General features: G+C 32.1%; 1 protein-coding gene and 1 long non-coding RNA gene across 5 annotated transcripts; one reads left to right on the plus strand and one right to left on the minus strand.

Moving 5' to 3' along the window:
* Positions 1-301: 301 nt before the first annotated feature.
* On the plus strand, positions 302-27,964 carry LOC126873315 (BAG domain-containing protein Samui-like). Of its 4 annotated transcripts, XR_007692367.1 has the most exons (3): positions 14,713-14,861; positions 16,901-17,045; positions 22,250-22,396. XR_007692367.1 is itself a non-coding variant. In XM_050634050.1 (2 exons), exons 1-2 carry the CDS (start codon positions 463-465, stop codon positions 24,356-24,358), a joined length of 2,283 nt encoding a protein of 760 aa, XP_050490007.1. In that variant the 5' UTR covers positions 302-462; the 3' UTR covers positions 24,359-27,964. The 4 variants fall into 4 exon arrangements, 2 of the variants coding, with proteins under 2 accessions (XP_050490007.1, XP_050490008.1); XM_050634050.1 differs by lacking the exons at positions 14,713-14,861; positions 16,901-17,045 and adding an exon at positions 302-636 and having other exon boundaries at positions 22,250-27,964; XM_050634051.1 differs by lacking the exon at positions 16,901-17,045 and having other exon boundaries at positions 14,182-14,861; positions 22,250-27,964.
* LOC126873320 (uncharacterized) lies at positions 12,020-13,953 on the minus strand. Its single transcript, XR_007692374.1, has 2 exons — positions 13,816-13,953; positions 12,020-13,678 (listed from the first exon to the last, which is right to left on the minus strand). It is a non-coding gene; the product is annotated as an uncharacterized LOC126873320 (long non-coding RNA).
* Positions 27,965-27,975: the final 11 nt, after the last annotated feature.

Genomic DNA, 27,975 nt, shown 5'->3' on the forward strand with positions numbered 1-27,975 from the left:
ATTACACGGGACATTTCGGCGTTGGTGTTATAAATAAAAAAATGCAAAACTTAAATAGCTGACGATTAAATTTAGATCGTAAGACGCGTACTGCTTGTATGCATCAGAACATGCATCGCGAATATCGGAGTAGTTCGAGATAAATCGGTGACGATATGCGCGCTGTGATTGGCCGACAATTGAAAACGGGCCAATAAGCGCACGTTTCGCGCCGAAAAGATACGATTACACAGACCGGTGTGAGCATGCGCGCTCTTTGATTATTCTCGCCATGATTCGGCGCGAGCTTTCAGTCACGCGCAACGCTTCGTAGGGGAATTGTATGAAGGACTCGTTTCGTGACCATCGTGAAAAAAAGGAAACTATTTCAAGTTAAATTTGGTATAGCGTGTTGGCTAAAAGGCAACAAGTGTAACGTTCACTGATCGTGCATGAAACGGTTGTGCGCGTGTAGACCCAACTATGTCTTTCTACTTTCGCGACCGGCCGAAATTCGGCGACAGACTACGTGGTAAATCCGGCGACGAACTTCTGCAAGAGATTAAACAACAGTTCGACGAAGACAGCAAGTCTTTCTTCGAGCCTACAAATAGATCGCAACGGGATCCCTTTGAACGACATTCCACTTTCTCAAGGGTGAGTTTGTCTCTTCTTTACGTAAATTTCCGTTTAAAATCAAATCGTGCAAATCAGTAGAACATAATATTTATTATTAAAATTAAGTTTCTGGAATAATGCTTTTTATGTAAAGCATACTTTTATGTTTAAGCGTAAGTGTTGTTTTCTCATCACGGTTTTAAGAGTTAATTGTACTTTATTTGTTAACCTTCAGATTTTCATATTTCAGTGTCAAATTATGATAGAACATTGTTAATTTTTGTTTCTGTTGGTACAAAAATTTATTTTCAAGTTCATATAAAATGTATTTATTATAAATTACGATATTTTGTTCATTTTATTTAATAATTTAAATAGTAATTTTCTCTATTAGTTTGGTTTAAATAATTTAATTCAACATAATGATAATATAAGTAACAACATGGTAGAATTGCAATATCAATACTCTATCAGTTTAAGTTTGAAATGCGTCAAGAAATACTCACCAATAGCACTAGATTTCAAACTAAAAATTTTAATATTAAAAAAATATTACTATATACTATATGGATCTATACATATAATGATACAAACTTAAAACATCAAAACTCAAAACAGAATATCAAAAGGTTAACGGGTAACTTTTCGTCGAGCAACTTTTTAAATTATTATATCTTTATACTCTCATTAGAGTCACTTTGGAATGTCGAAAAAATGTGTTCCTTCTTGCATGATTTGAATGTGTTGTACGAAAATTTTTTATTTATAGAGTGGCCCAATTTCTACATCGTTTCACCAGCATGTATTTAGTTTTCTCTGCTTGTCGGTTATTCTTGTCACAATGCCGATATTTTCAGAAGGCAAAAAGTGAAAAAACCGTCGTGTTTATTGGTGATCGGTATTTTTCAAGTACCCTGATGTATAAAGATTCGAAAAAATATAAATGTGTGATAGGTTCATAAGTGCAATATTTTTCATATAGGGTGATGTTTTTTGCATTGAATATAGCATTGTCGAAATCGTGTTGTTACAAATTAATTACGACAATTATTTTAGTTTTAACACAAGAACTACTAACTCTTAATATGTATGTACTTAAATGTATTATGCTTAAATGTATTAGTTTACAGTTAATGGCGAAACCAAATAGGTGTGTGTTTCTATTACAATAAAAGTAAATATAGACATCATGAAATATACTTGCAAAAACAAAAAAATCTGATACCAGTTATTTTAACTAATTTGATAGCGTAGCGTTAAAATGAGGGTAATGGTATTATATAATTTATATTTTAATATTTACATACGTATTTATATACGTATATATATATATATATATATAGGATTTTATTATTTTATTCTTCTATGTTATGTGAACGTTGCAAAAATTTGGTATTCATTATGCCGAATCACCTGTTCCGCGTTGTCAACGAGCCAATTGTCATAGTTCATGGCGGTCGCGTGACCGTTACAGCCGTATCGGTACCGTGAAAATTTTTCAATTATTTTACCGCGATCGTCTTAACGCACTACGTATTATGTGTTCCATACAATAATTGTTTAATTATCATTAAAAAGAATAACGAAAAATGTTCAATACGTTGGATACAGTATCCCTTGTAATATTACTCAATTCGAACTGTGACCTTAGACTCATGTAAACAAGACAATTTAACGATCAAATATTTCGGTAATCTTGTGATAATCGAGATTGTCCCAATGAATACCACAATAAAATATCCACCTGTATTATTTTTTTTATCGACGAACTTTAGAGTATTGTTGTGAAAATAAACTAGTATTTCGATATGTATAGAAGGGAAATATAATAATATGATAACTTCCTAATATAATGATAAGATAGTTTTAAAGTTACGATTACTTTACCTCAGTGTCACTTTCTATGTATACATAAAGTATGTATATATAGAGATTAAAAATGCACTAATCGGTTCATATAGACAGTAAGTAGACTTATCTACCGTCGATATCGATCTATCTATGTAAAGAGAGCCTTAAGAAACAAGTAGCTTAGTATCAGCCGTTATCTGCTTTTTATTTCAAATTCAACAAATTTATGAAGAGCTTTTTTTTGAAAACGGGATTTTTTTCATTCCATTGAAAAAGTCTAAGTAAAATAATTGCAAATATAAAATTGCTTTAACATATAATCTTATAGCTCTGAGCTAAATGTTTGAAAGTTACTTAAGAAACTTTTTTCTTTAGCATTTTCTATATAGATTAAATATGCGGGTATCATATCCAAAAAGGTAGTATGTGCTGTTGCAGGGTGAATATGGAATTAAAATTGTTCATATAGTAAAAGGAAAACGATTGATGATTCAAACGGAGGCCATGGGTTTCCCTCCTTTTTCGTATGTCCTCGTTTCGTTCAACTTCGATCGCCATCTTGGTGCATAATGAACGAAACAAAATCGATTAATCTAAACGTTTTCTGGGGGGGGGGGGGAGGCGTTCAAATGACCGTCGATTCATGAGAATGGCGGAAATTGCTGTTTCTGGTCGTCATAAGAGGGTCTTTATCCAATTCTGAAATACATTAACGATATAATGATAATTTTCTTCGAAAAAAACACAATGTCTTTTCCCTAGTTATATTTATACCTTCCTTGTTACGATAATAGCCCGTAATAGAAGCGTCTTCATGGAATTTCTGATTTTATATACAAAAATATAGAAGCATAAGATTTTCAAGAAATGTGATATATGATTCTTGTTATAAAAAATATAATTTTGGTATTTTGCTTATCGATACGACAATATCTTTGTATTCGTGGAAAAAGTTAATTGCACCTATATCATACTTTTATCGAAAAACAATAAAGATTCGCACCAGATACATGCGGTAAACAATTGCTGGTTTTAATCTATTCGCGGGTTCTCAAACGGAATTGTACAAGATATTTGAGAATAAAATATTTTTAAAAATCTAAGAAATTTTTTAAGAAAGGGGCAATAAATTGGACGAGACATGGTTTATATAGAACTGGTTAGAAATATAAAGATTCTCGGATTTTTTGATACTATGAATAGTATGAAGACGAATCACTATAATTTCAGTCCATTAAGAACCAATTATAATAGTTGCACGTTATTAGGAAACATAAAAAATGTAACTTACATGTTGTTTTTTTAAAATACCAAAAATATATTAAAATAATAAATACTTTGCAGAAGCGCACTATATAAATCAAAGATACACAACAACTTTTTATAATTTCAGAAGAAATAAGTTTAACATACCGTCACAAATACTTCAATGTTATCAAATTTCATCAAATTAAAATATCAATCTGAAGGAAGAAATACTACTCGAAAAATATTAATCAACTCTTTGGAATTTCACAACTATGTTATTAAGAATAAGTAGTTTATCATATTGATAAATTCAGTTTCGCCAAATCTCATCAAACTGTAGAATCAAGATGAAAGAAGAAATACTATCGAAAGAATATTAAGATCTTTACAATTTTCTTTGCTTAACTTCGATATTAACAGAATTGAGCGATGTAAATCGACCGGAATGAATTACAAATGAAATGTTGTTAATGTGTTAATACAAAACCAGTAGTTTGGCAAGTGTGCAACAAAGGAATTCACAGAGTGTATTATCTATAAAAGACCTACTCGAGCTTACTCGTGTCCCTGTAGAGGGTTCTGTTCTGTTCATTGAAGTCTATAAAGCTAGTGGGCTATTAAAACCACCCCAATTGCATTAAACGTCCCTTCTGAGAGAAAGAGGGTGACGATGTACCGGTACACGAGTACGAAATGAGATCAATATGGTATAGGTGCGGTAAGTTTCGCAATTCTACCATCGAGAGCAGTCGCTCTACATCGGGCTGATATCGTTGGCTTTTCAGAAGTGCAGACAGATTCCGGCAAAGGACCCAGAAATAACGTGTTTGTTGCCAAACGCCCGCCGGGGAGATGACTTACCACTTATTCGCCTCACCATAGACCCTTCTCTGTTTTCAACAATAAAACGTTTCATTGATCAATCGATAAGATCGTTCTGACGGAGGGTGCGTTCCTTTTAAAGTAACGATACGAAGCCAGAATGCATTGCTTCGTTGCAATCTTCTTTGGATAGAAGAATATTAATTAGCGTGGACTTTCTTCAATCAGTTGATAGCTCAGTAGACTATATATTGGAAAGTATATTATTTTTTCAAAATAGAGGATTGAGTTAAAAATATCTTTTTTCTTTTTTGGAATTAGAAGATAAGTCAGGGTTAATGGAATTAATGCGAGATATTCAACTTTATTTATGGGAAATTTCAAGGAAAATTCTACAGGAGAAACGTATAAATTATCCAAACTCGTTATAAGATTTGTGAAGAATGGATGAAACAATTTTCTGCTTTTACACCTCTTTAGTTATTTGCATAAAAATATGGTACCCAAAATTTCGCAGAAAGGGGGAAATTCAAAGAAGAAACGAGGACAAAAGGGAAGGAAGATAATTTCGTAATTGTTACCATAAAAGTATATTTAATACTAACAACACAAAGAAACAAGATAGAAGAAAGGATAAATGTCTTAGCCGCGTGATCAAGATGGTATCCTGCGGTAAATCTAAAAAATTCTGCAAATGTAAAATTTCTGATGATTTGCAAGAAATTTAACGTGTGCGTGGAAAATGTCACGGATCAAATGGACAGATTATTCTGGATCGAACGGTTCTTGGTTTGGAATGGCGAGAGGGAATCAATGGCAGCTATTTTCAGAGGCTCTGGCGTCGGCGACGACTTCGTCGTCGAGAACGTTCCTAGGTCTTCGAACATGCCGATGGTGTTTGAAAATTGAGAACATTGCTTCATGATATGCATCTCTTACGAGAAAAAAAAACAACATTACTTCATAGTTGTCAAAATCCTTTTTATACCGACTTTGAGAAACAAGGAAGAGTATCTCAATGAGAATATATTTTTTTATTCTTAAAAGAATAATTCCATCTAACCTGAGCCACAGATTTTATCTTTATTTTCCTTTTTTTTTTTTTACTTCTTTTTTATATCACTTTTTATTTTCAGAAATATCTTTCTCATACGAGAAAGAGGCAGCAAATGCTAGTCAAAAGTATTTTTACATGTATTTAACATATACACTTTCTTCTTTATATCAGTTTGTATTCTTAAAAGAACATTTCCTCTAACTTGGACAAAGGATACTGTTTTTTCATAATATTTTTTAACGAAACGACGAAGTATTCTGTTTTATAATTTTGTCGATATCGATCCATCTTCAGAAAAGATATAGAAATTTTTTTATGAAGTTCTTTTCTAGAGACGAAGTCTTGAAAGTGCGATAGAAATGATCATTTCTGGTATAGAACGTAGTCATCCGTCTGGACCCCTGCATCAATATTTACTCTGGCAAGATTGCTGCCGTCACTGGCCGATTTTCTTTCATTTTTTTGCGGTTCCCATTCACTTCTCCGTCCTGGATATCGACGTGGAAAATGTTACGGAGACAGAAATGCTTGGAGAGGGTAAAAGTATATCAAGGGAATATTTTATTGATTCTGGCTAGAACTTAGATCTACTACTAGATATGTCTCTTCATACCAGAAAAATACTACAAAGTATAGATAATAAAGAATTACCAGTCCTGAAATAGAAGTAACATGTATAAACAACCGCTACATGAACTCTCTTAAAGATAACTAGAAGAAAGATAAGACAAACAAGTATTTAAATTCGTAAAGCAAGAGAATAATATAATATGACACACCATTCTCTCCTTAAAGATTTAAGAAAATGCGATCAATTAAATATTACAATTATTCAATATTTACAAATATACAAATATTACAATTAAATATTACTAATTTTATGTTTTGAGAAAGGAAGAAGAAAATGGAAGAAGTGGAGAACTCCATCATAATAATGCAGAATTAAATGATACTATTCCTATAATTTTGTAATAGTGGAGCTTTCCTATGACCTGTAATACTGCATGATGTTTCGTGGTAATGCATCAATGGTGACTCGTCCCCGATTGAACCAGGCAAAGTTTGGTGCTAACTGCAAGATAAGACACCTCGTTACACCCACTGCAATTTTCATGCGATGACTCACGAAGTCATTGGGATTCATCGTGCGTGGAAAGGGACGTCTTGAAAAGTGCTCTCTTTCTCCGTTCTAAGAACCACGTCGCGGACCCTTGATTATCCCTCCTACTTTTCTTGGTGAACGTCATTCATGAAGCGGCATTCCTATCCGCTTTATGGCCAGTTCTACGAATCGTTCGAAGGGAAAGGGTCATATCGTGTCTTCCTGCCGCGAATTTTGAGAATTGACATATTATTTAACCCTCTGTAATCGTGGAATTTCCTTTATTCATAAGAGAAGTATTTGGTGTCATAATGTTGATATTTAAAAGATTTATCGATAGCAATTATCAATTTCTGAATTTCAAATTAAATTAAAAAATGGTCAGAAGGAAGAAGTTACAATATTTTTTTTATAAGTAGAGAAATTATAGTTATAGAAAAGATTTATTGATAGCAATTATCAATTTTTGAATTTAAAATTAAATTAAAAAATGGTCAGAAGGAAGAAGTTACAATATTTTTTTTTTATAAGTAGAGAAATTCTAGTTATAGAAAAGATTTATTGATAGCAATTATCAATTTTTGAATTTCAAATTGAATTAAAAAATGGTCAGAAGGAAGAAGTTACAATATTTTTTTTTATAAGTAGAGAAATTCTAGTTATAGAAAAGATTTATTGATAGCAATTATCAATTTTTGAATTTCAAATTAAATTAAAAAATGGCCAGAAGGAAGAAGTTACAATATTTTTTTTTATAAGTAGAGAAATTCTAGTTATAGAAAAGATTTATTGATAGCAATTATCAATTTTTGAATTTCAAATTAAATTAAAAAATGGCCAGAAGGAAGAAGTTACAATATTTTTTTTATAAGTAGAGAAATTCTAGTTATAGAAAATCAAGACAATTAAAATTAAGACATTATACAGAGTAAAAACTCTGAATCCTATTCTAAATACGTAGATAATTATTAATAATAGGATGGAATGAAGTGGACTTTCTAAGGAAATAAATAAACCTACCAAACCTCCTAAACATGTTATAACAACATGAAATTTCACAAATTCTTCTTATACATATCATATACTAAATATAACGCAAAAGCTGTAGAGGTTTTTATATTATATCATATGTTTCAAGAACAATACAAGATATATTTTGAATTTTGAAATAATCCCCGAGAATATGATTCTTAAACAAATAACGAATTTATAGAACATTCTTAATTATACAAAGTACATTCTTGAAGATATCTTCTCATTGTAAACACAAAGAAAGAAGTGATAAAAGTAAAGACATGATTGTAGTAGGTTGTGTGTCTTATCTCGAAGATCATTTCTGTTCGTATACATCGAGTATGACAATGCTGCTATAATATTACTGCACGATCAAATTCTTTACACGCTGCCTAAGAGGTATGTCTAATGTTTTTTCAAAGATCTTCGAAAATTACATAGTCCTTGTGCATGAAGATTGGTATCATGGTGTCCTCGACCTTCGATGCTTTTAGCGGGCTTTTAGCTTTTATCGCCACGCCCTATATCAATTACAATTGGTTGAAGTATTTCAAACGTACAATATTGATCCTCATCTATTAACAAACCTTTAGTACCTTTCATACCAATGTCCAAAAGTTTTACATAGTTTACTATTTCATATAAGACGTATACAGCATTTGAGAAAAAGAAACATCTGATCATTAATACATAGTAATTAATAAGTAAAACATTACGTATTCAATATTATCATATAATATATATTATTCTGTATACGTTAAATATAATGCTACGATATTTAAATATATTGTACAGTATACAATATCTACTTAATATAATAACTAAATTAATAATTAAATTCGCGAGAACTCCACTATGATTTATAGAACAAAGGAGAAATATATCTAAAATGTTTCTGTTACTAGTCTAGTTCGTAAAAATTTCCGATCCCCTAATTTCGAAATATTTCACCGAGACTGTTATGATTACGAGGTAAAATAGTGATTCAAAATTATCTAATGGCGGCTTACATCAATTTTAAAATCTCAAAGATCGGAGTAAAAAATAAGAGAAGGCGGCGTTGACCGACGTGTTGAGACTAGTATACTCGTTGCATCAATGGAGCATTACGAGTGTATGCGTTCGACCTGTAGTAGGAATCTCCACTTTTCCTTTCACTCTTTGATCGTTCGATACACGTGCACATCATGCTTTGTTGCGTGTGAAACACGATGCAGTTCCGTGTGAAAGTGTCACACTGATCATTCTTATTTTCACTTCTCATAGTAATAATTTAATACAAGAATGTATAATAGATCGTAATCGTATTCAAATCAAATTCGTAGATCAGTGATTTTAGATTATGCTATCAAATTTATATTTAATAAATTATATATATAAGTATCATGATAAAACCTTAGATTTAATGGATGAAATAAATTTTTATATAGGCTCCATTTCTTCAGTTATGTTAATAACAATATGAAATTGCATAAAAATTCGCAGTAAGAATTTTAGTAGTAAGTATGTAGTATGTGTTTACACGCGGGCCTAATGCGTGCAAGAATGCATGCATGTATAGCATAATATATGTAGTAGAGATATGCTGATATCCGTAAGCCCGTAAGGAAATCAGTCTTTGCTTCTCTACACTCTACAGTCATCTCTATGACGTCACGAAACTTCAGTCTGCTAAGGAATGGCGATCGAGCACTTCCTCAAGCTTCATAGTTTCCTGGCCGCGCCATCGATCACCGTAGATCATCGATCATCATTATCGATGATCGTGCGAGTGATCGAAAAGCGTGAACAAGATCGAGAAACAAAATCGAAGACGAGACTGCAGTAAGTTCTCATATAGAATAACGTGATCCACGATTTGTTCGATCGATTTTGAATATTAACGATTATACTTACTTTTAAGTCTCCGTGAGAGACGTTTGATCTAGTTCGAATTTTGTAAAGAGATGAAAAGATAGAATTATTGACTGGATAATATTTTATTAATACATACATATTTGTCACGTGACAATTTACAAATTACAAATTGCAATTTACGTCTTTTTCTTCAAAAACTACAAAATCGTTTATATCATAAGAAAGGTGTAATTTATATTTTGCAACTTAGTTATTGAACCGTTAGATGGCAACACTCTTCACAAAAATTATTAAGATATATGTATACCATTTCTGTTTTGACTGTGTATCAATTTTATAGATGAAAGTATTTTTTGAATATAACATAAATAATATATTGTATAAATAAAAATTCCAAATAAAAATATTTTAATATTCATTGTTGTACGAAGTGTGAAAACACGACAAGTAATAAAACATTTTTCCGAACTCCTGTTATGATATTCACCTTCGCTAATGATTTATGATATTTGTATCATCATAAAAAACATTTAAATTGAGCTATTAGATATATAATTTTATTTATCTCTTCTGACTTGACTCGTATAGAATATATAAGGATGATCTTCTCTTTTAAACATCGTGTCATCGTTTTAATGAATCGAAACAAATTTCATTCCCTTCCATTACCATGACTCTGACACGCAGCTTTGAACTATTGGTATTCAAAGAAAGTCCAAGTTTCATTACGTTCAGTTACATTAAATTATCAAATTTAAAAGAATATGAAAATTATTCCCATTGATCTTATCGTTAGATTATTCAATGTCCATCCCTGTTAAAAGTCTGCTCCTAACCTTAAAACTAGTCTCTTATTAGACATCAATCTTTTCAATCATTCTGCGTGATGAGTGAAATCAGCAGTTTTACGATTTGTTTCACATATTACACAAGACGTGTATATAGGTTTATTCGTGGATTATTCTCGCCATAAAAGAAATTCCGTCTCGTTACGTCCAATATCATTATCATTATAAATTAGAACTTAGTACTTATTATATTCATAACAAATTTATACATCATTTTCATGAAATTGTATTAATATTTATCATGTGATACATATCCATAATTAGATTGCGGATTGTTATATAATTTTGTAAAATTTAAAGGCACAAAGATGCACACAATGTAGGTATATACATAATAACATGATGACATACCAAAATATATGAAGTATTCAAAGTAAAACATCTGTTAATAGAGAATGAAACAAATCTCTATTTAAGTTGTATTTCTTTAGTTGTATTCATAAAAATTTATATATATATAACAAACCGCTATTTTCTACCCCTATTGTAAAACTTCATTTTCGTAATTTAAGCATAAAGAGATTAAAACTGAAACGTTTTCGAAAGGTAGAAATACCAATGGCATTTATGTATATCACACTTCTGCAATCTTATAAGAATCCTTGAATGGTGATTCGAATAATTCGAAACATCTGAAAGTCAGAGATGAAGATCGTGCTTGATAATAAGTTGTACATGGAAGCATAAAGTGTTCGAAAACCATGGAGGACTACCACACGTACAATTTATTCTTGCCATTGTCTCACGCGTGCAAGATCGCCGAAGTGCAATATTCGCGTATAGAATTCTACAGAATCCGCAGATGGCAGTTCGCTAATGTATTGCCAAGCAATCGATTACATAATCTCTATCTTGTAGATTGTAGGGGAACACGAAGTGAGTCATCTGTCGAGCGAATTACCGTTGTGTACTCATGCATGTGCAAATCGACATGTTCGTCGAAGTGTACGATTCGATCTGTGTTTCCTGCTTATTGTCAAGCGCGATATAAACATTCGACACTATTGAAAGTTTCAATCCGATTCTACTGCGTTTCGAAAATATTCCACAGGAAGCTGATTCCACGATTTCCACAACGCATAGACAAAATTGCACCTTGGTGATCGTAAAGGAATTATAATTTGATGTTTCGCGACGCTGTACCACGTGCTCGCTCACGCTGTTATTAAATGTACGTATAGCGCGAGTAATAAACTATTTTTAATACTTTTTTGTTGATATTTTAAGTCGCATTTAATTTGTCAAGATGAAATTTAATTTATATTGTTTTTTTAAATTAAAGATATCCAAATGGATTGTATAACTTTATTATTTTGATAAAAAGATAGTATTTTTCGTAAAAATAATTATATTTGTAGCAAAAATAATTCACTATATTATTATAAATAATTATTCTAAGAATAATGCTCTTTCAAAAATGAAGATCGAGAATTTACATTTTTTGCATCATTACGTCAATCTTTTTCTTTGCTTTGTATGATTTTATGCATTGACGCGTTACCATTAAATATTATAAATTACAGGCTAACATTATTATGGATCTTACTTAATCTAGTGAACGCTTTTTTTTCGCTAGTAGACATAAAAATAAGTAGAAATATATTTTCGTGAAACGTTTCCAGGTAATGTTAAGATATTGTTTATTGCGGTCTTAAATAAATATCAATTACAAAATATCTTAAATGAATATGAATTACAAAACATTAATTTTTAGATAAAAAAATTATATAAGGTTACTTAATGAATTATGGAAGTTTCCGAAGGGTAATTGAAAATCGCGCATTAGATTATGAAATCTTATTCCTACTTTGCTTGGCCTTTATCCAATCAAGCATCATTTCAAAGGTTTCTATATACCATTAATTACATCTCAATGGCATAACCGGCTGTATAGACATACTCTATGTACTATTATGTCACTTGCAGTCGCCTTTAAATATAGTTCTCATGGCTAAAGTCATAGTATTAATTATACTATCGTCATCCTTGGATATTTAAAAAAAAAATCATCAAATTGTATCATATTGATCAACACGATGCAAAACAGTTAAACATGTAGCTTTAAATAGAATTCTTCTGAATTATTTACTGGCACATTAGACACATTAGAATATTATAATATCAATTTAATGTAAATATTATTTTGAATTCTTCCATATAGAACGATTATTCTTAAAAAAAAGATGTGTATATATTGAATTAATTTTGAAAGTTAAACAAATTTATAATTACATAACTCAAATAGAATTCATTTATTTCACTAATACTACTATATTATTGCAAATATAGATAAGATGAAATTTTATCATTAGGTGATGATAAAGTTAGGTCACGACGAGCAAGGTCTCGGTTTGTTGTTGCGTCACGATGCAATATCTTGATTATAAAGCACCTATATTACATGATACCTGGCCACACGACCTGCACACGTATTTTCACGTCCAGCAGAAGAGGTTTGGATCGGGGCCAAATACTGCGATCGTATGACTAATTTTCAATGGCTGACTTTTAGTACTTCAGCGGTATAATACATCTGAAATCGTGAAGCCAAGTTGACATATAATAAGTTGACATTACGTGATAAAACATCCCCTCAAACGCTTATGCAACAAACACGATGTATAGAATTCTCATTAATTACAAAATAATTATTGGATCGAGGTGAGCTTTGAATTTTCATTGAAATTTTTCGGCGAAATTTCTCCATCGGTCATGGAGAGTTCTTTAGTTACCATTTAAAATTGTTAGTGGATCTTAACGTTACATATAGTATCAGAAGAATCTTATCAGAATTACTGTAACGATCGTATTTAAAACTCGATAAGTTCTAAAAATATATCTCGTTAATACATATGGGTTTTATTTATTAACTGCCCAATTTAGTTCTTATTGGGAACAATATGTAGTCTATATATATATTTTACGCTGAAACAGTGCCTTTGAATCAGACACGGTCTATTTATACTTACATCGAGTGATTCATGGTTAATATTACATTAAAAAAAAAATATGTCGAATTTTGAGGATAATAGCACGATCGAAAATTCTACTCGATTAATGATGATCTATTTATATAGTGCGATTATTGGTTGCGAGAAAGGAAAACGAGTTGATCAACTTTTCGGATGGGAATACAAACATGTGAAGGGAATTCATGCTTACTATAAAAGGATATAGGTAAACAAGTCCAGAGTACAGCCTTGCTCGGTAGGTTGATTGTAAAACGAAAAATGGAAAAACTTGACAATACCGACCCACAATTGGCACAGACGATAAATCATGCTGAAAGAATATTTCAAACCGATTTCAACGTGAAAAAAATAAATATTTTCGAAATCATAAATATCCTAACACTCTACGTAATTTAAAAACTCTATTTATTAGAAATTAAAAAAATCCACAAAACAAGAAAAACTTACTAGGTTATATATGAACATAAAATAATACGAATTTTATGATGTTTCCAATATACATATTTTTTGATAAAACGTACTTTTTATTTTAGACAATCAGTGATAAGGTCGATCTCAACTTCAATCATCTTTATCTATGAATGTCTGAAGAAAGTACAGTAAGAACGTTCTCTGTCATTCTTCGCTTCGAATGTCGCGTGCCGTTTAAGTGCGCGAAAACCAAATTTCTCGAAAGAGCCAGAGAGGAACGTTCTAGTAGCGTCTGGGGTGTTCGTTCGATTACTTCCGTGAGAGTTCGGCTGCGCTCGGTGACAGTCACGTGGCTCTTGATACAGCCCACACAACAAATATATTTAAGTTGCTCCGGGAGCGCGCTGACAGTTTCGCTATTGACCTGAAACGAGTGTGTTCTGTAACGCGTGTATCTTGAGGATTTTCTCAAGAGAACATTTCCTTCTTCTAATGCAGAACCTTTTATTTGCAAGTGAGTGATACAAGTGTAAAATAGACGGAGTAACGTCGATAGTGGTCCAATTACATAATCTGAAAACAAAAGGAAGAGAAGACAGAAAACTAGAGTGCTACCTAGAGAAGATCGAAGAGAGAGGCTAAAGACAACTGTCGCACGTAATTGACTCGGGTAACTTTGCAAGATCTTTAAGCAAAAAGAGAAAGAAAACGAAAGTGTGTTTTTTCCAAACGTTTATTTTTTCGTTTCGCCTTTTTTGTTAACACGCCGTCGCTGTTGTTTAGTGAGCTTCTTGGCTGATCTTTTGAAAACGTATAAACAAATATATACATAAAAAAAAACTTAACCTGCAGAGCGAGCTCTTAACGGTAAAAGAGGCACGAACTTAACCTCTTAGTGTGTGAGACAAAAAATACCAGCATATTAAAAAAAATCGCATCTCCTGAGAAAAAAGAAGGAAAAAAGGAACACCACGTATTCGAAATCAGGCACGGATCAAAGGGTCCAAAAAATGGACTCGCCTGTCATCGTGGACAAAGCATCCGAATTCGGAGAACCGATTGATTTGGATCGTCCGTTTCCCGTAAGTGGTGCCATCTTTTTTTTTGCCATTCCCATCGTATATTCCGCAGTACATAATACATATGTATTTATTACAACCGGAACGAATATACGATTTCTAACGTGTTACAGTTAAGATTAATGGACGGTATACGTTACTTTTATTCGTCGATATTTCGATGTCTCGATATTACACTATAACTCGTTCGTTACTCGAACGTACACTTAAGTATCAGACAAGAATAATGTAAAGAAGTTGTGTTAATCGGCTTATGACGTTACTCCAAGCCTGTATGTCGAATCATGCGATCTGAACGTTGATATAGTCGACTCGTGACGTTTATGCCAAGACTTTTCCAGATCGTTCTAAAGTAGTATTGCGCACCTTTTGATTTGTTTTACTTCCTTCTACATGTATAGGTTATTATCGATTTTTCGATATAATTTGCATATTTGAATTATTATATGATTCGTCTCTATTTAATATAATGAACCTTTATTTATTTATTTTTTTGCGTTTTATTATTTTACTATCTGTATTATTTTTTTTTATTGATGAGTTTGTTGAACGGATAGTATAATCGATGTTACCCTATCCCATGGGAAATTTGGGTGTTGTCTAGTTGATAGGGAACGTGAGGAAGGTATACGCCTATCGATGTTCTCGATTCTTGCGTTTAACGTCGGTTTCGACCTTCTCTCTTGCGTTCTGCGGGATCGCGTGGAAGTTAGAAATAGAATTTGCGAGGAATGACGTAGGTTTCACCGTCTCGAAAACGTCGACTTGTCGACCCGTGGATTTCACACTTTCTCCGGACGAACAGGACGGATGAACAAATTCCTCGCTAACTTGATGTTACTATAATACAATTTATGTACTCACGTTACTGATTTCAGTCAAAATGAAATTTGGGATTCTTAAAATTACAACACTTCTTTGTTCGATTATTTAGGAGTTTCCTAAATTGACAGGAAATGCAATTTTGGAACTATTTCGTAAGTGCTATGATAGTTTTATAATGACGATTTACAATTCACATATATAGGGATATATAGGTATAAATATCCATTTGCAAAACTCGGCTGAAAACTTGATGTGAAAAAATATTTATTTACTTCATAAAATCAGTATAATTCAATCATGTACAGTTAAATACAAAATATAATATAAACATTTCCATTGACTAGCTACACATAATGATATATTCCAGGTACCCCTATACATTTTTTTATAGTTTACTTGCTAAAATGAAATATAGGTTTTTTGACACCTTGACTGGAATCTTAATGTTATGTAACATGAAATCTTCTTATGACTTTATTACACTGATTTATTAGTATATTATTTTTCCATAACTTCTAATTATTTGACTATTAGTTTGTAATACTTTTGCTATAGTTTTATCATATACATGTATTTCGTCATTTCTCTTTTACTGTCTGTTTGCTATAAGAACCATTACTCATTTTCTATGAATTTACCGTAAATTGAAGTCTATACTTCTACTTTAAGTCTCCAGATAAATTTTTCATCGTCAAGATCTTGCAGAAAAATCATCTCACAGATTATTTTATTATATTATCATTTTCATGGTATTCCAACCGGAAGTTATCAGTGCAATGGCACTCGTACAAATATTCGATTTGACTGGCGTCTTCTTGTCTGATCAAGCCCCAAGCTGGTCCTGAATCTTTCTAACTTATTCTCCTAGAACAAGGTCCATTCCTCCAAAACATAAGCGTGTTGACGCTAATAATAAACTAACGGAGACGTTTCTCCTCCGTAGCTCTGTCTGCGACCAAAAGGAATCAGATAGAGAAGGAAAGAAGCAAGAAGAAAAAAAGACGAAAAACGTAACATAATCGCGGTCCATTCGCTGACTACGCGCTTTATTTCCTCTCGTTTATGTCCGACCAGTCGGCCGTATTAGGCTTGCCTGAATATCTTGCGGCCATAAATGGTCTTTTCTCTTGAAATTCAACTCTGATCATCGATAATGTTCATTGTTCTCCAAAGAATTTTCTCAATCAAAATAATAGCACAAAAATTAATTGTTTCAGTTTATTACACTATTGTTTGGAGTATACTGCCGATGATACTGGAAGGATCTTTGAGGTTAGAATCGAAGCGAATATTGCTTAGGAAGATTAGGAATCTTGATCTGTAAGATCTCGTGCAGTAAAAGTTCAGTTCATATATTAAAAGGTATAATAAAAGGAGAAATAACGATTATTTGGATAGCTGCATGTTGTGCTTTTTGTAACTGTAGTTTAATCATAGATTGTGGTATAAGTATTTAGTATTTTAATACTCATAGTTTGATTTCTGATCTTTGAAAAGAACAAATCTACCTTTTTGTATTCTTATAACGTTTATTTATATATTTACGAACACTAATTTTTTTTTGGTAATAAGACCTAAAAGTAATCCTAACCTAACGCTAACTACAGATTAAAGAAATGAAGGAATTTTCTTAAAAATTTCCTATTTCTATATGGAGAGTGAAATGCGTTTTATTTTTATTTTTTATTTTTCATATTTTATTTTTCTACATATCTATAGTTTTTATCGCTATTTTTATATTGTAACAATTCTGCTAATACTAAATACCTTATATATGTAGGTTATTACAAAATAACCCACAGTAACTATTAAAACGAAAGCAAAGTTGTAATCAGTCATTTGTAATGTTTATATTTGTCCACATTGGTCAACTGCACGAGAGCTTCGCTATATCGTTTCCACCATTAATTATACCACGTCTAATTGAGCTAATTGAAAGGAAATTGTCTTCTCAATATCATTTACGGCTTCTCGAAAAGACGATAACAGAGTATTTTTACCTGTGATCTAACCGGCTGCCCCTTTTCACGTAAAAAAGAAACCGGTTTCGATAAACATTATTTTTAATACTATCGATGATGATGCCTTGACATATGTCGCGTAGGCGTTATCCATCCATTGGAGAACGGAAGTGAAACCAGATTGGTATTCCTCTTTCACTCATCCATTATGCGACATATTTCCGGTATTTCATAAAAATCTTCGCAGTATAAGATTTCTAGGATCTTTTACATTACAAATTTTAATAATTTCTATTTCTCCAGAAGAAATAGTGTAAATTTTTTTCATATTCCGTCATTGTATTTTTGAGTTTTAATAATTTTGTATTGTTAATGATCTTAGAAACTTATTCCTTCAATTGAGCTTTTGTCTTTTACTGTTGCTGTCATCTTGGTACTTTTCAGAAACTAAACATTTTTGCTGCGAATATTCATGACTTCCATAATTAGATTTTTCCAAAATTCTAACATTCTTGTTCATTCTTTTTCAGTGCCCTTCTGGATTCGAGAATGCTTTTAATTTGTTTATTCCAAAATCGTAAAATTTTAATAGTGAATGTTGCCCAGACTTTCAAAATTTCCTCATTCTCTCCAAAGGAGAACATAATCCAATTTAATTATTTTTTCTTACTAATACAAACTGAAAATAAAAATATTTAGAAGATAGAATAATTTATCTTGCATTTTCTTCTACTTTCACTTTTTAATTATAAATCATACGAAAATAACTATTCTTTTGATTATTATTTCTCTATTACTTCTCTCGAAGAATATTTCTATGTTAGTTAAAAGCAAATGAACTGTATATTCTGAAGAATACCATGAGGAAATCAGGAAATAACTATAAATCGTGGTCTGTCGTGGGCTTGATTCAAAGAACCGTGACACAGTTCTTCGTTTATATCGAGCCGGCGCTGACATTCACCCAGTTTGCCGTTTTATGGATAACCATAGCGGCGTGAACTTTTCATTACCTCTGATTCCCTTGTGTTCCTACATATGCGTTTTGTTCATACAAAATGTGTGTAAAATTACCATTCTAGCATACTACAATGGAAAATACATTGTTTCTTAATAATTTAAAATTGTTTATAACAATATAAGAATTTTTCTTCTTAATTATAGTTAACCTCAAAAATGTATCAGAAATTATTTGATTTATGTTATAATTATTTATTATATTATGTAATAATTATTACTATAACATATATAATAATGACAATAATTATATTTATATAATATAAATGTAAGAATATAAATATAATTATATTATTTATGATATTTGTTATCTTAAAACTATTAAAATGTAAATTGTAAAATAAATATAGTGGATAGATTATTAATTTAATTAAATATTTTATATTGACTTGTTTTAATAGATTTTTTGTTATAATTTAACTTATTGTTAGTCAGTTACATGTAATTTACACTTACAGTGCATGAACACATACATATACACAAGGAAAACACAACAATGAAATCATGAAAAGTCGCATAAAAGGCAAGGAACGCGCGGAATGCAGCACATGGATGAATATTCAATGCGGAGTAGTTCAGTCACAGTTCCTGGAACTGCATCTCATAATAATTAACAAGTTTCATAATTTTCAGATCGGAACTGTTGCATGTATTGCATTAGTACCTTCTTTAATGATTTTTAAACATTAAAATTCTTTTCGAATACATTCTAACCCACTACAATAATAATATACTATTAAAATACAATAACAAAGGAAAGAAAAATTTAAGAATATATATATGAAATATAGAGAGTTAGGTACGAATATCTTTGAAATGAAAGACAATTACAAGATTATTTGTTAAAATAGTTTAGTATTATTGTTATTATTATATATTACTTCATGTTATTAAGCTTGCTAATGTTAAAAACATTGCTCGGAAATTAACTTTCCTTAATGTAACTGGAACGGTGATTAGTATAATGGTTCTCTTAGGAAATTTCATTTAAGGCGAAATAAATTTTCAAAGGACTATTAATAGCTATTAATTGTCGTCTAACCTAATTTAGCAACTATACACACAATGATGATTTGAAGATAAAAATAAAGAAACACGAAGAAAAAAAGATGATAGCTGATTCAGATGTAGCAATTCTAAATATAATGAATTAGACAATAGTCTAGTTCTTTAATTAAATATTTCGTGTCTTCGCACTTCTAATGTTTACGCTGCGCGCGCATCTCCTATACGACGTGAGAATTCTCGAAAATTTCACAGAGTCAAACGGTTTTATGGAGCTTAATGAATTTTTTAAAGATATATAAGATTTATGTACAATTTGTCACTATTTTATTGCCCTTATACGTATAGCTAGATCTGTCTATCTTTTTTTGAATTCTGTGTTTCTAATAACAATTACACTCAATCACACACAATAGACGGAGAAAATCTGCGTATAAAGGTTAATTTATGGATTTTGCTGGTCAGAAAATATCTAAAAGTTATTTTTATTCGGTTCTCCTTTTTTATTTAATTTATAATATTTAATATATAGGAATTAGAGTACAGTAGATAATGAAGAAAAGAAGCAACCGAAAGAAAAGTTTAGATAGACCTAACATTTAACGGGTGTGCATGATTCATAAGCGGAATCAAGTGGTGCACCTTTAAAAGGCATCGACATACGAATGGAAGACTTTCTATATATTTTAGTCAAAGATATGCGAAGAATACTGGAAATTAATATATGAACTCGGGAAAGAGAAATGTAAGCTTAGATCCTATGACTTGAATTGCACATAAGTTCACAAGAATAAAAATGCTTTTTGTAGTATTTTCTAGTTATTGTTAGAACCGAATAAAATGATACATATTAAAAGACTGCTGTTTATTAAAAAATGAATTGATTAATATTTCGGAGCACCATTTTTCCATATTAAAAAAGTCACTTCAACAAAACAAAAATTCACTCAAACTCTAAGGAAGTAGTTTGTGTAGGATGAATTGCTCGCCTGCAGGTGGCCAATCATTGCACTTTTAAAGCTTTTCGTCTAAAAAAACAAGGCGATATTAGATATATGTTTATTAAACAAAAATATTAAACAGCACTATCTGCTTCTGCTTTTGATTGATCTATATTTGTGAAACATTACTTTTCACCATTAAATTTTACTTTTTACTAGCAAATAATTGCTAAAATAGTAATGTTAGCTTTTAGTTGTGAAATTTGTATATAATGCCTATAATAGTTGTCAGTAATTTTATATTTGAAATAAAAAGTATCAAACAAAAAGATAGAAATATAAAGTCAAACAAATAATAGAAAATATTATATATTAATAATTTTTTATAATTTTCTATGATTCTTATATATTTGCGTTTAGACGTAAGTATATACTTTCTTATAGGAAGAAAAGGGAATTTTAAACGATCATTCCTATTTGCTAAGGAAGTCACGGTTTCCTTTGATCGAATTATTTTCTGTGGGTGAAACTACGAAATACAGTGTAGCAGCCACGTATGTATATACATACGCGTGTACATCATGTCGCCGCTGTATATAGTTATTCAATGACGTAAAGGTCGTAATACACGTCGTCACGAGTGGAACACCCACGCGAAATCACGCATTTCTCGAAATGGCGTCAATTATCATACTACTAATCCCCAAGTCGTAACGTTAATGGTTACTCTTCCGATATCGTAAAAAACCAATCTTCTAAGTATTTTTCTAATATTCACGTATGTAAAATATTGTAAATGTATACAACATTCTAATCTCTTTGTGCATGGCTTTTAATTTTAATGATACATCATTACGTAACTTCGTTATTATAGATCTTTTTAGTAGTTTGATACAGATTTATCAAAGCGTTGCACTTTACGCTTCATTTTTCTTTTAATACCATTTATTCGAATGTCTACCTCCTATTTGTTATATTTCTTATATTGTGTTCGGTATCAGGCTTTCTGTGACTTACAGAGAAAGAACTCGCTTTAACTCGCAAAGAAATGTAGAAACACGGCTTATTTCACAGCTTAAGCGACAGAACTTAAGTAAATAAACTTTAACTTACATCGTTATATTAGTCGATAGAGACGTCTTCTGGGGTCTTTTAAAATTTTAAAGAAAAAATTAAAAAAGAATATTCTAATAGCCATAGAAAAATGAAAACATTTCACGAATATTTAAGAAGAAAATTTGAACTTTGAATATCGAAATAGTAAGAATTCATTAAGAGCCAATGTTGCATTACTTTAACATTTCGTTCATGATTATATCACTTTTGATAATATTTCTTCTTTCGTCAAGATCCTGAAGATTTTATGAAGTTTGAGAATTACAAGTATTTATTATTCTAATATCTTAAACTACTCCGAATATTTATAATTCCTTTTAGCTTGATAAAAAAATATTTGCTTATTACTTAATATTTGCTCGTCATTTTCCCCTTGATTTTTAATGGATCAATACATAATTAAATAAATTAAAATAAAATTCCGTACACCACATATACAGACCTCAGAAGTCGCACTTTAGACTTACTAAAGAAAACCGAAAAAAAGAACACAAATTCCTTACTTCGACTTATTACCTGTTACCAGGGGTTCCCATTTGACGACGACAATTTCGGACGACGCAGTGATATTCGTGCACATCTGGACGATCTAGCAGCCCGCCACCCAGAATTCGCCGACCATCTGTTAGGCCCACCTTGGGGTGACATCCCCTTTCACGGCTCTTTCCGTAACCGAAATCGTGACTCTGGAAACAGAGATCGTAATAATCACCAACAAGGTTACTCTGACGAGGACGCACGAAGTCAAGCAAGCGGAAGTAGCGCTGCCAGCGGAATCAGTGCCTCCAGTTCGCACGGTGAAGCGGACATTAACCAAAATCAACAAAATAAATCCTCCAATTTCGAAGAATCTCATAGGAAAAGTCAAATTCCGCAATACGGATTACGTAATACTGTGGATATAGGTCAGCACCATCACAACATGGAAAATCTTGACAGAGGAAATCGTGGACAGCGTTCAATGTCCGCTCCTCCAGAGAATAGACAGTCTTCTAATCAACAACAACCTCAACAGCAAGAGCAACAGCCACAGCAGCAGCCACAGGGTCAGAGATACGTTTCTAGGATAGATATAACGCCACAGCATAACCAGCCTCAGCAACAGAAATCACAGCAGCAACAATCGCAGCCACAACCACAAACTCAGCAACAACAGCAGAAACCTCAGCAGCAAAGTAACGTTAGGCATATTCCAATTTTTGTTGAAGGTAGAGACGAACCTGTGCTACCAAGAAGTTTCGACGACCCGTCTTCCTTCAGAAGAGCACCTTCTCCTTTCAGAAGAGAACCTTCTCCTCCGCAGTTTCATGCACCACCACACTTTCAAAGAACATTTGGTCAGCACTTTGGTGGAAGACCCCATCAACGGCCTCCACACTTCCAGGAATCTTTCTATCAGCCACCAAGCGGCTTTGAGCATCCTCCCAGGAGACAACAGCAGACACACACTTTCCAGCAGCCTAGACAGCCTCAGCAGCAACAGTATTGCGAAAGACAGCCTCAACAACAATATTATACTGAGAGACAACCACAGCAGCAGCATTATGAGCAATCCAAGCAACAGAAGTCTCAACAGCAGGCTCCACCTCAACAGCAACAGCAACCTCAGCAACAGGAACCACCAAAACCTACCGTTCCAAAGGATCCTCTAGAAAAAGTAGCTCTTGTACAGAAGGAAGTAGACTCTCTGGCTGAACAAGTTAAACAGTATAGTGGTAACTCGAGGACAGATAAAGAATATATTTATCTAGATGAAATGCTTACTAGGGAACTGATTAAATTGGACGATATAGAGACAGAAGGTAGAGACAATGTTCGACAGGCGCGCAAGAACGCAATAAAGACTATACAGGAAACAATTAGTTTACTGGAGTCGAAGGCGCCGCTTCCATCGCAACAAGTATTGTCAGAGGAACAGGAGAAACAAGAAGTTTCTAATGTAACCGAAGAGGCTGGACAGACTGGAACACTAAACATGCATCATAAAGGAGAGGATCAGTCTCAGAATAAGGAAGCAATCCCACTGCCTCCTGCACCATCATCTCCAACGAAGAAACCTGAAGAAGCTATCGAACCTTCTACAGAAAAAATAGAGAACTCTGATACTTATCACGCTACGAGTCAACAACAGGATGCTCGGCAGGTTTCCAGCGAGCCTATTGAAACGACACCAGCGAAGAAGCCGGAAATGACGTCTATGGAAGTTCAGCAGATTCCAGACGAAGCTATTGTAACTGAACAGAAGGAAGTAGAAAACGCTCCCGGAGAAAAGGAACAGGAAAACACTACTGAAGTAAAGGAAACAGATATTTCTGCTGAAAAGACCACTGAGAACATTCCCTCTGAGGGGAATAAGGAAGTAAATCCTCTAGAAGAAAAAAAAATAGAGAATGTTTCTGAGGATAAAAAAGTAGAAAACACTTCCAAGGAAAAGAAAACTGAGAAAACTGATAGTAAACCGCCTGGCCAAGAACAACAGCAGAAAACCGAGGAGAAAATGGAGATAGAGAGTAGTGAGGTAAAGCAGTCTCCCAGGTCAAAAAAAGGAAGGAAGACAAAAAAACAGGCTGCTCCAGTGTCTGATAAACCTATACCATTGCCAGCTCCAGAGAACACTGAGGCTAGTGCAAATTAGAATAGCTGGCAAGAAGAAATATAAAGTGTCACGATTCTAATTGGACCAAAGGACGCATCTCGCAAGTTATTCTGTTGGTTGTCGCCAGAGCAGAATATCATTATTTTGGAGAACAAGCGAAGAGAAGCCTTTTTTGATGGTCGTTATTTCTTCTCTGTTTTGCGATCATTCTTGGTGCCAGATCGATAGGGACGTCGTGGATCGACGTGAAAATCGCACAATCGTCAGCATGGAAACCACGCCGGCCGGAAACGTTCTTTTGTTGTGTTTCGTTGCTCCTTCGTTCAAGTGGTTGCAGTCAGGTTCAAACAGGAGATGAGTATATATGTTCAGACAACCTTATAACATATAGAATCGTACAACGAATATCCAGCACAAAAAGGCTGTCACGCTGTTGCGTTGCATTTGGACGAAACTGTCCCTCCTGATTTCTACTCTTCACCCGTGCTGATTTCATGGGAAGTCATATGGGAAAGAACATAGAATACTCAAGGAATTGTATTACACGTTTGATAATGTTCAGTGCAAAGTTTGATTGCACTCGAAGAAATTGAAATATCGGTCTCCTTTTAGGAACAATTCTTTTCTCTGTTTTTATTATTACTATTTCTTAATTTTTAAATTAGTCACGTTATTTATTAAATATATTTTTTCTTTTATTGAGACGTTGATTGACTAGTTAATTGGTTAGATAATGACTGAGTAAAAGCAAAGGAATGAAAAAGCATTTTTTAGGAACCGATATTTAGTGTTTTATATATTATCGAGACTGGCATATAGTCAGTATTGATAATAAGATTAGTGGGAGAAATTTGACACGATTATGAAAATGTTTAAACGTGTTGTATAATGAAAATGATAACGATTATCCACAAGGAAACGCGTTGAGGATGTCGGAGTCGAACGTTCAAGAATGGAACGCGTCCGTTTCTTACTATTAGTATTACAGCGCACGGCCTGAAGCATGATAAAACTAACTTTATTATTATTATTATTATTATTTCTATTTATAATTTATTGTGCGTCTGCTGAACGATTCGAGCACGATTTTCGTGCCCCTAATATAATAGGTTATTAAAAGAGGATGGTTCAGGAATTTATAGATTCTTAATAACGAAGAGAATGAACAAAAAAATTATACAGCTTCACATAGTTGTGATTTCTTAAATATCTCTGTAAGCTTTTTCCTTGATATACTAAGGAGGAAGAACACTAGTTTAATATGAAATGTAGAAGTGATTGACTAATTTTATAGTATTTATAAGATAACAAAATTATTTTTACTATGCAACATTTTCACTCCAAGCACATATAATTCATAACATAGTTATCTATGCTGTATAAAAATCGAATTACATACAGTTTAGCCTGAAACAATCAATTTTTAAGTAAATCAATTAAGTTCTTTTTTACTTGATTTACTGTGTAGTATGAAATCTGTGAATTTCTGAGCCACTTTATTTCAATCCCATGTGCAAATCTGTTGTCACGAAACCATTGTGTGTGATATACGAACCATGTATGTATATATTAAGATCGTATGTGTTCGTTTTATGAAAAATGATGTATCCCGTTCACAGTTACCTTAAATCATTGTTCGATTTTTAACAATATTAAGAAACTTGATTCTTATCTCTTGAAAAAAAGAAAAATTGTCGATAACAATAATGTATAAAATACATTATTCTATGGTTCCTTGTTCAGGGTGATACTCATCATTATTCTTCCTTTTTTGTTTCTTCTCATTTTTTTCTTCTTTTTTTTTTTTGTTTCTGTATGATATTTACGTACATATGTATCTGTAGAAATCACTTGCTCTCAAGCAGAAATTTTGTATTTTTTTCTGACGTGTGAGAAGTGCGCACACACACGCGCGCGTGTGTGATCTGTGGTGTGTGATGTGTGGTGCGTGTGTGGTAAGAAAGAATAAATGTATTATACAAAAGAAAGATATGTGAGAAGGAGTGGATGAATAAATGATCTAACTATCAGTAGAACATCAGTATAAGTGCGGCGAAAATGTAACTATTTTATGAACAAACGCATTCGATTGAAAATACAATCTGCTCGTTTGAATCATATATTGATCCTAACCTAATCAGATCATATTAAATCATATTAAAAAGTCCCCGTCTCCTGTGTTGATAACCAAGTTCCTCTGCGTCCATTAATTACGTCATTTGTGTAGTCCATTTTTTTAAAGTGGTATAAGTCTAATTTTGACTTGTAAATTATACCATAAGCTTCATGATAGACTGATGTGTTCTCATGTTATATTTTAATGGTATATAGTTAGACATATTAGTATCTCCAAAAATTATTAAAGATACATTGCTTAAAAACAAAATTGCATAAATGGTTTTAGATTTAATGTATACATGTATAATAGATTATTACAAGCAATTACAAGTAAAAAATACTTAATACCTAATACTTACTATCTACAGTAGTACTTACTATAAGTAAGAATATCATTGATAACATTAACTTTTGTATTGCAAATGCAATTTTTATAACTTTGCTTTTAGAAATATTTAAATATGTATCATGTATCTCAGTACAAGAAAAAATGGACTTCTACCATTAAAAAAAGAAAGAAAAACCAGTTTTTCTATAAAAGTTTGTATAAAACGATTTTAGAAAATTTTTTATTACAATACGAATAAATCATTTAGTTATCAAACAAAATATTTAATATTGTAATAATTAAATACAAACGAAATAATAGAATTAATGAGAAAAATTAGAAATATAATGAACAAAAACTAAAATGTAAATGTAGGTTGACAATATTGATTTGTAAAATGATTTTGCTAAAAGTTTTGCAAGAGAACTGGTAAATATCGAATTCGGAACAGAGTTTGGCTTGTGCCCAATCTAATAAACCGAAGCAAAAATTTCACTACGTAAAAGATCATTTTCGAAAAATTTTGGGAATACTTGAAATGCTTTTAATCCTATTTTTGCTACTATATGGGGGCAAAGATAAAATGTTCACTTGGACTACCAAATCGACGACAAAGAAATTCTAAATTGAAGAATCCGTATTGTCTCTTACATAAAAAGAAGTCATTTACCATCTGTATATGTACATATTCACAAAACTCATATAAAAATGACGATGTGTCTGAAAAATGTGAATATATATGCTCAACCTAAACAAAGGTAAAAAATTATTTAAAATGAGATATTTTTTTCGAAGAACGCAGCTTTTGTAGCGAAAGTTCTGGGTACCAACGACCTGCTAACAACAACATCCACTACATGTATACGCTTTTTCATTGCCAAATTCCTGAGAATTGTTTGAAGTTGTAAAATTTCCTTAAAATATTGCAACCATAAGCAAAATATTAGCCGCAAGCTTAAAAGGGAAATTGTTCAGGAAAAATTGGTACATAATACTTTTTATAATTGCAAGAATCATAAAAGAAATAATAAGGGAAGTTATAAAAAATGAGACAGCTTTTTTACTACTCAGGAAATTTAAAATTATAGGTTAGGTTATTTTTCATTTGTTAAGAAATGGCGCAGATGGATTTTCAAATTTGTCGCTTTATTAAATCCATGTTTAAGTATGAAGTGAATAAAAAATAACGATCACTTTAATGATTTCCTCT

This window comes from Bombus huntii, chromosome 14 (genome assembly GCF_024542735.1).
Source record: "Bombus huntii isolate Logan2020A chromosome 14, iyBomHunt1.1, whole genome shotgun sequence".
Lineage (NCBI taxonomy): Eukaryota > Metazoa > Arthropoda > Insecta > Hymenoptera > Apidae > Bombus > Bombus huntii.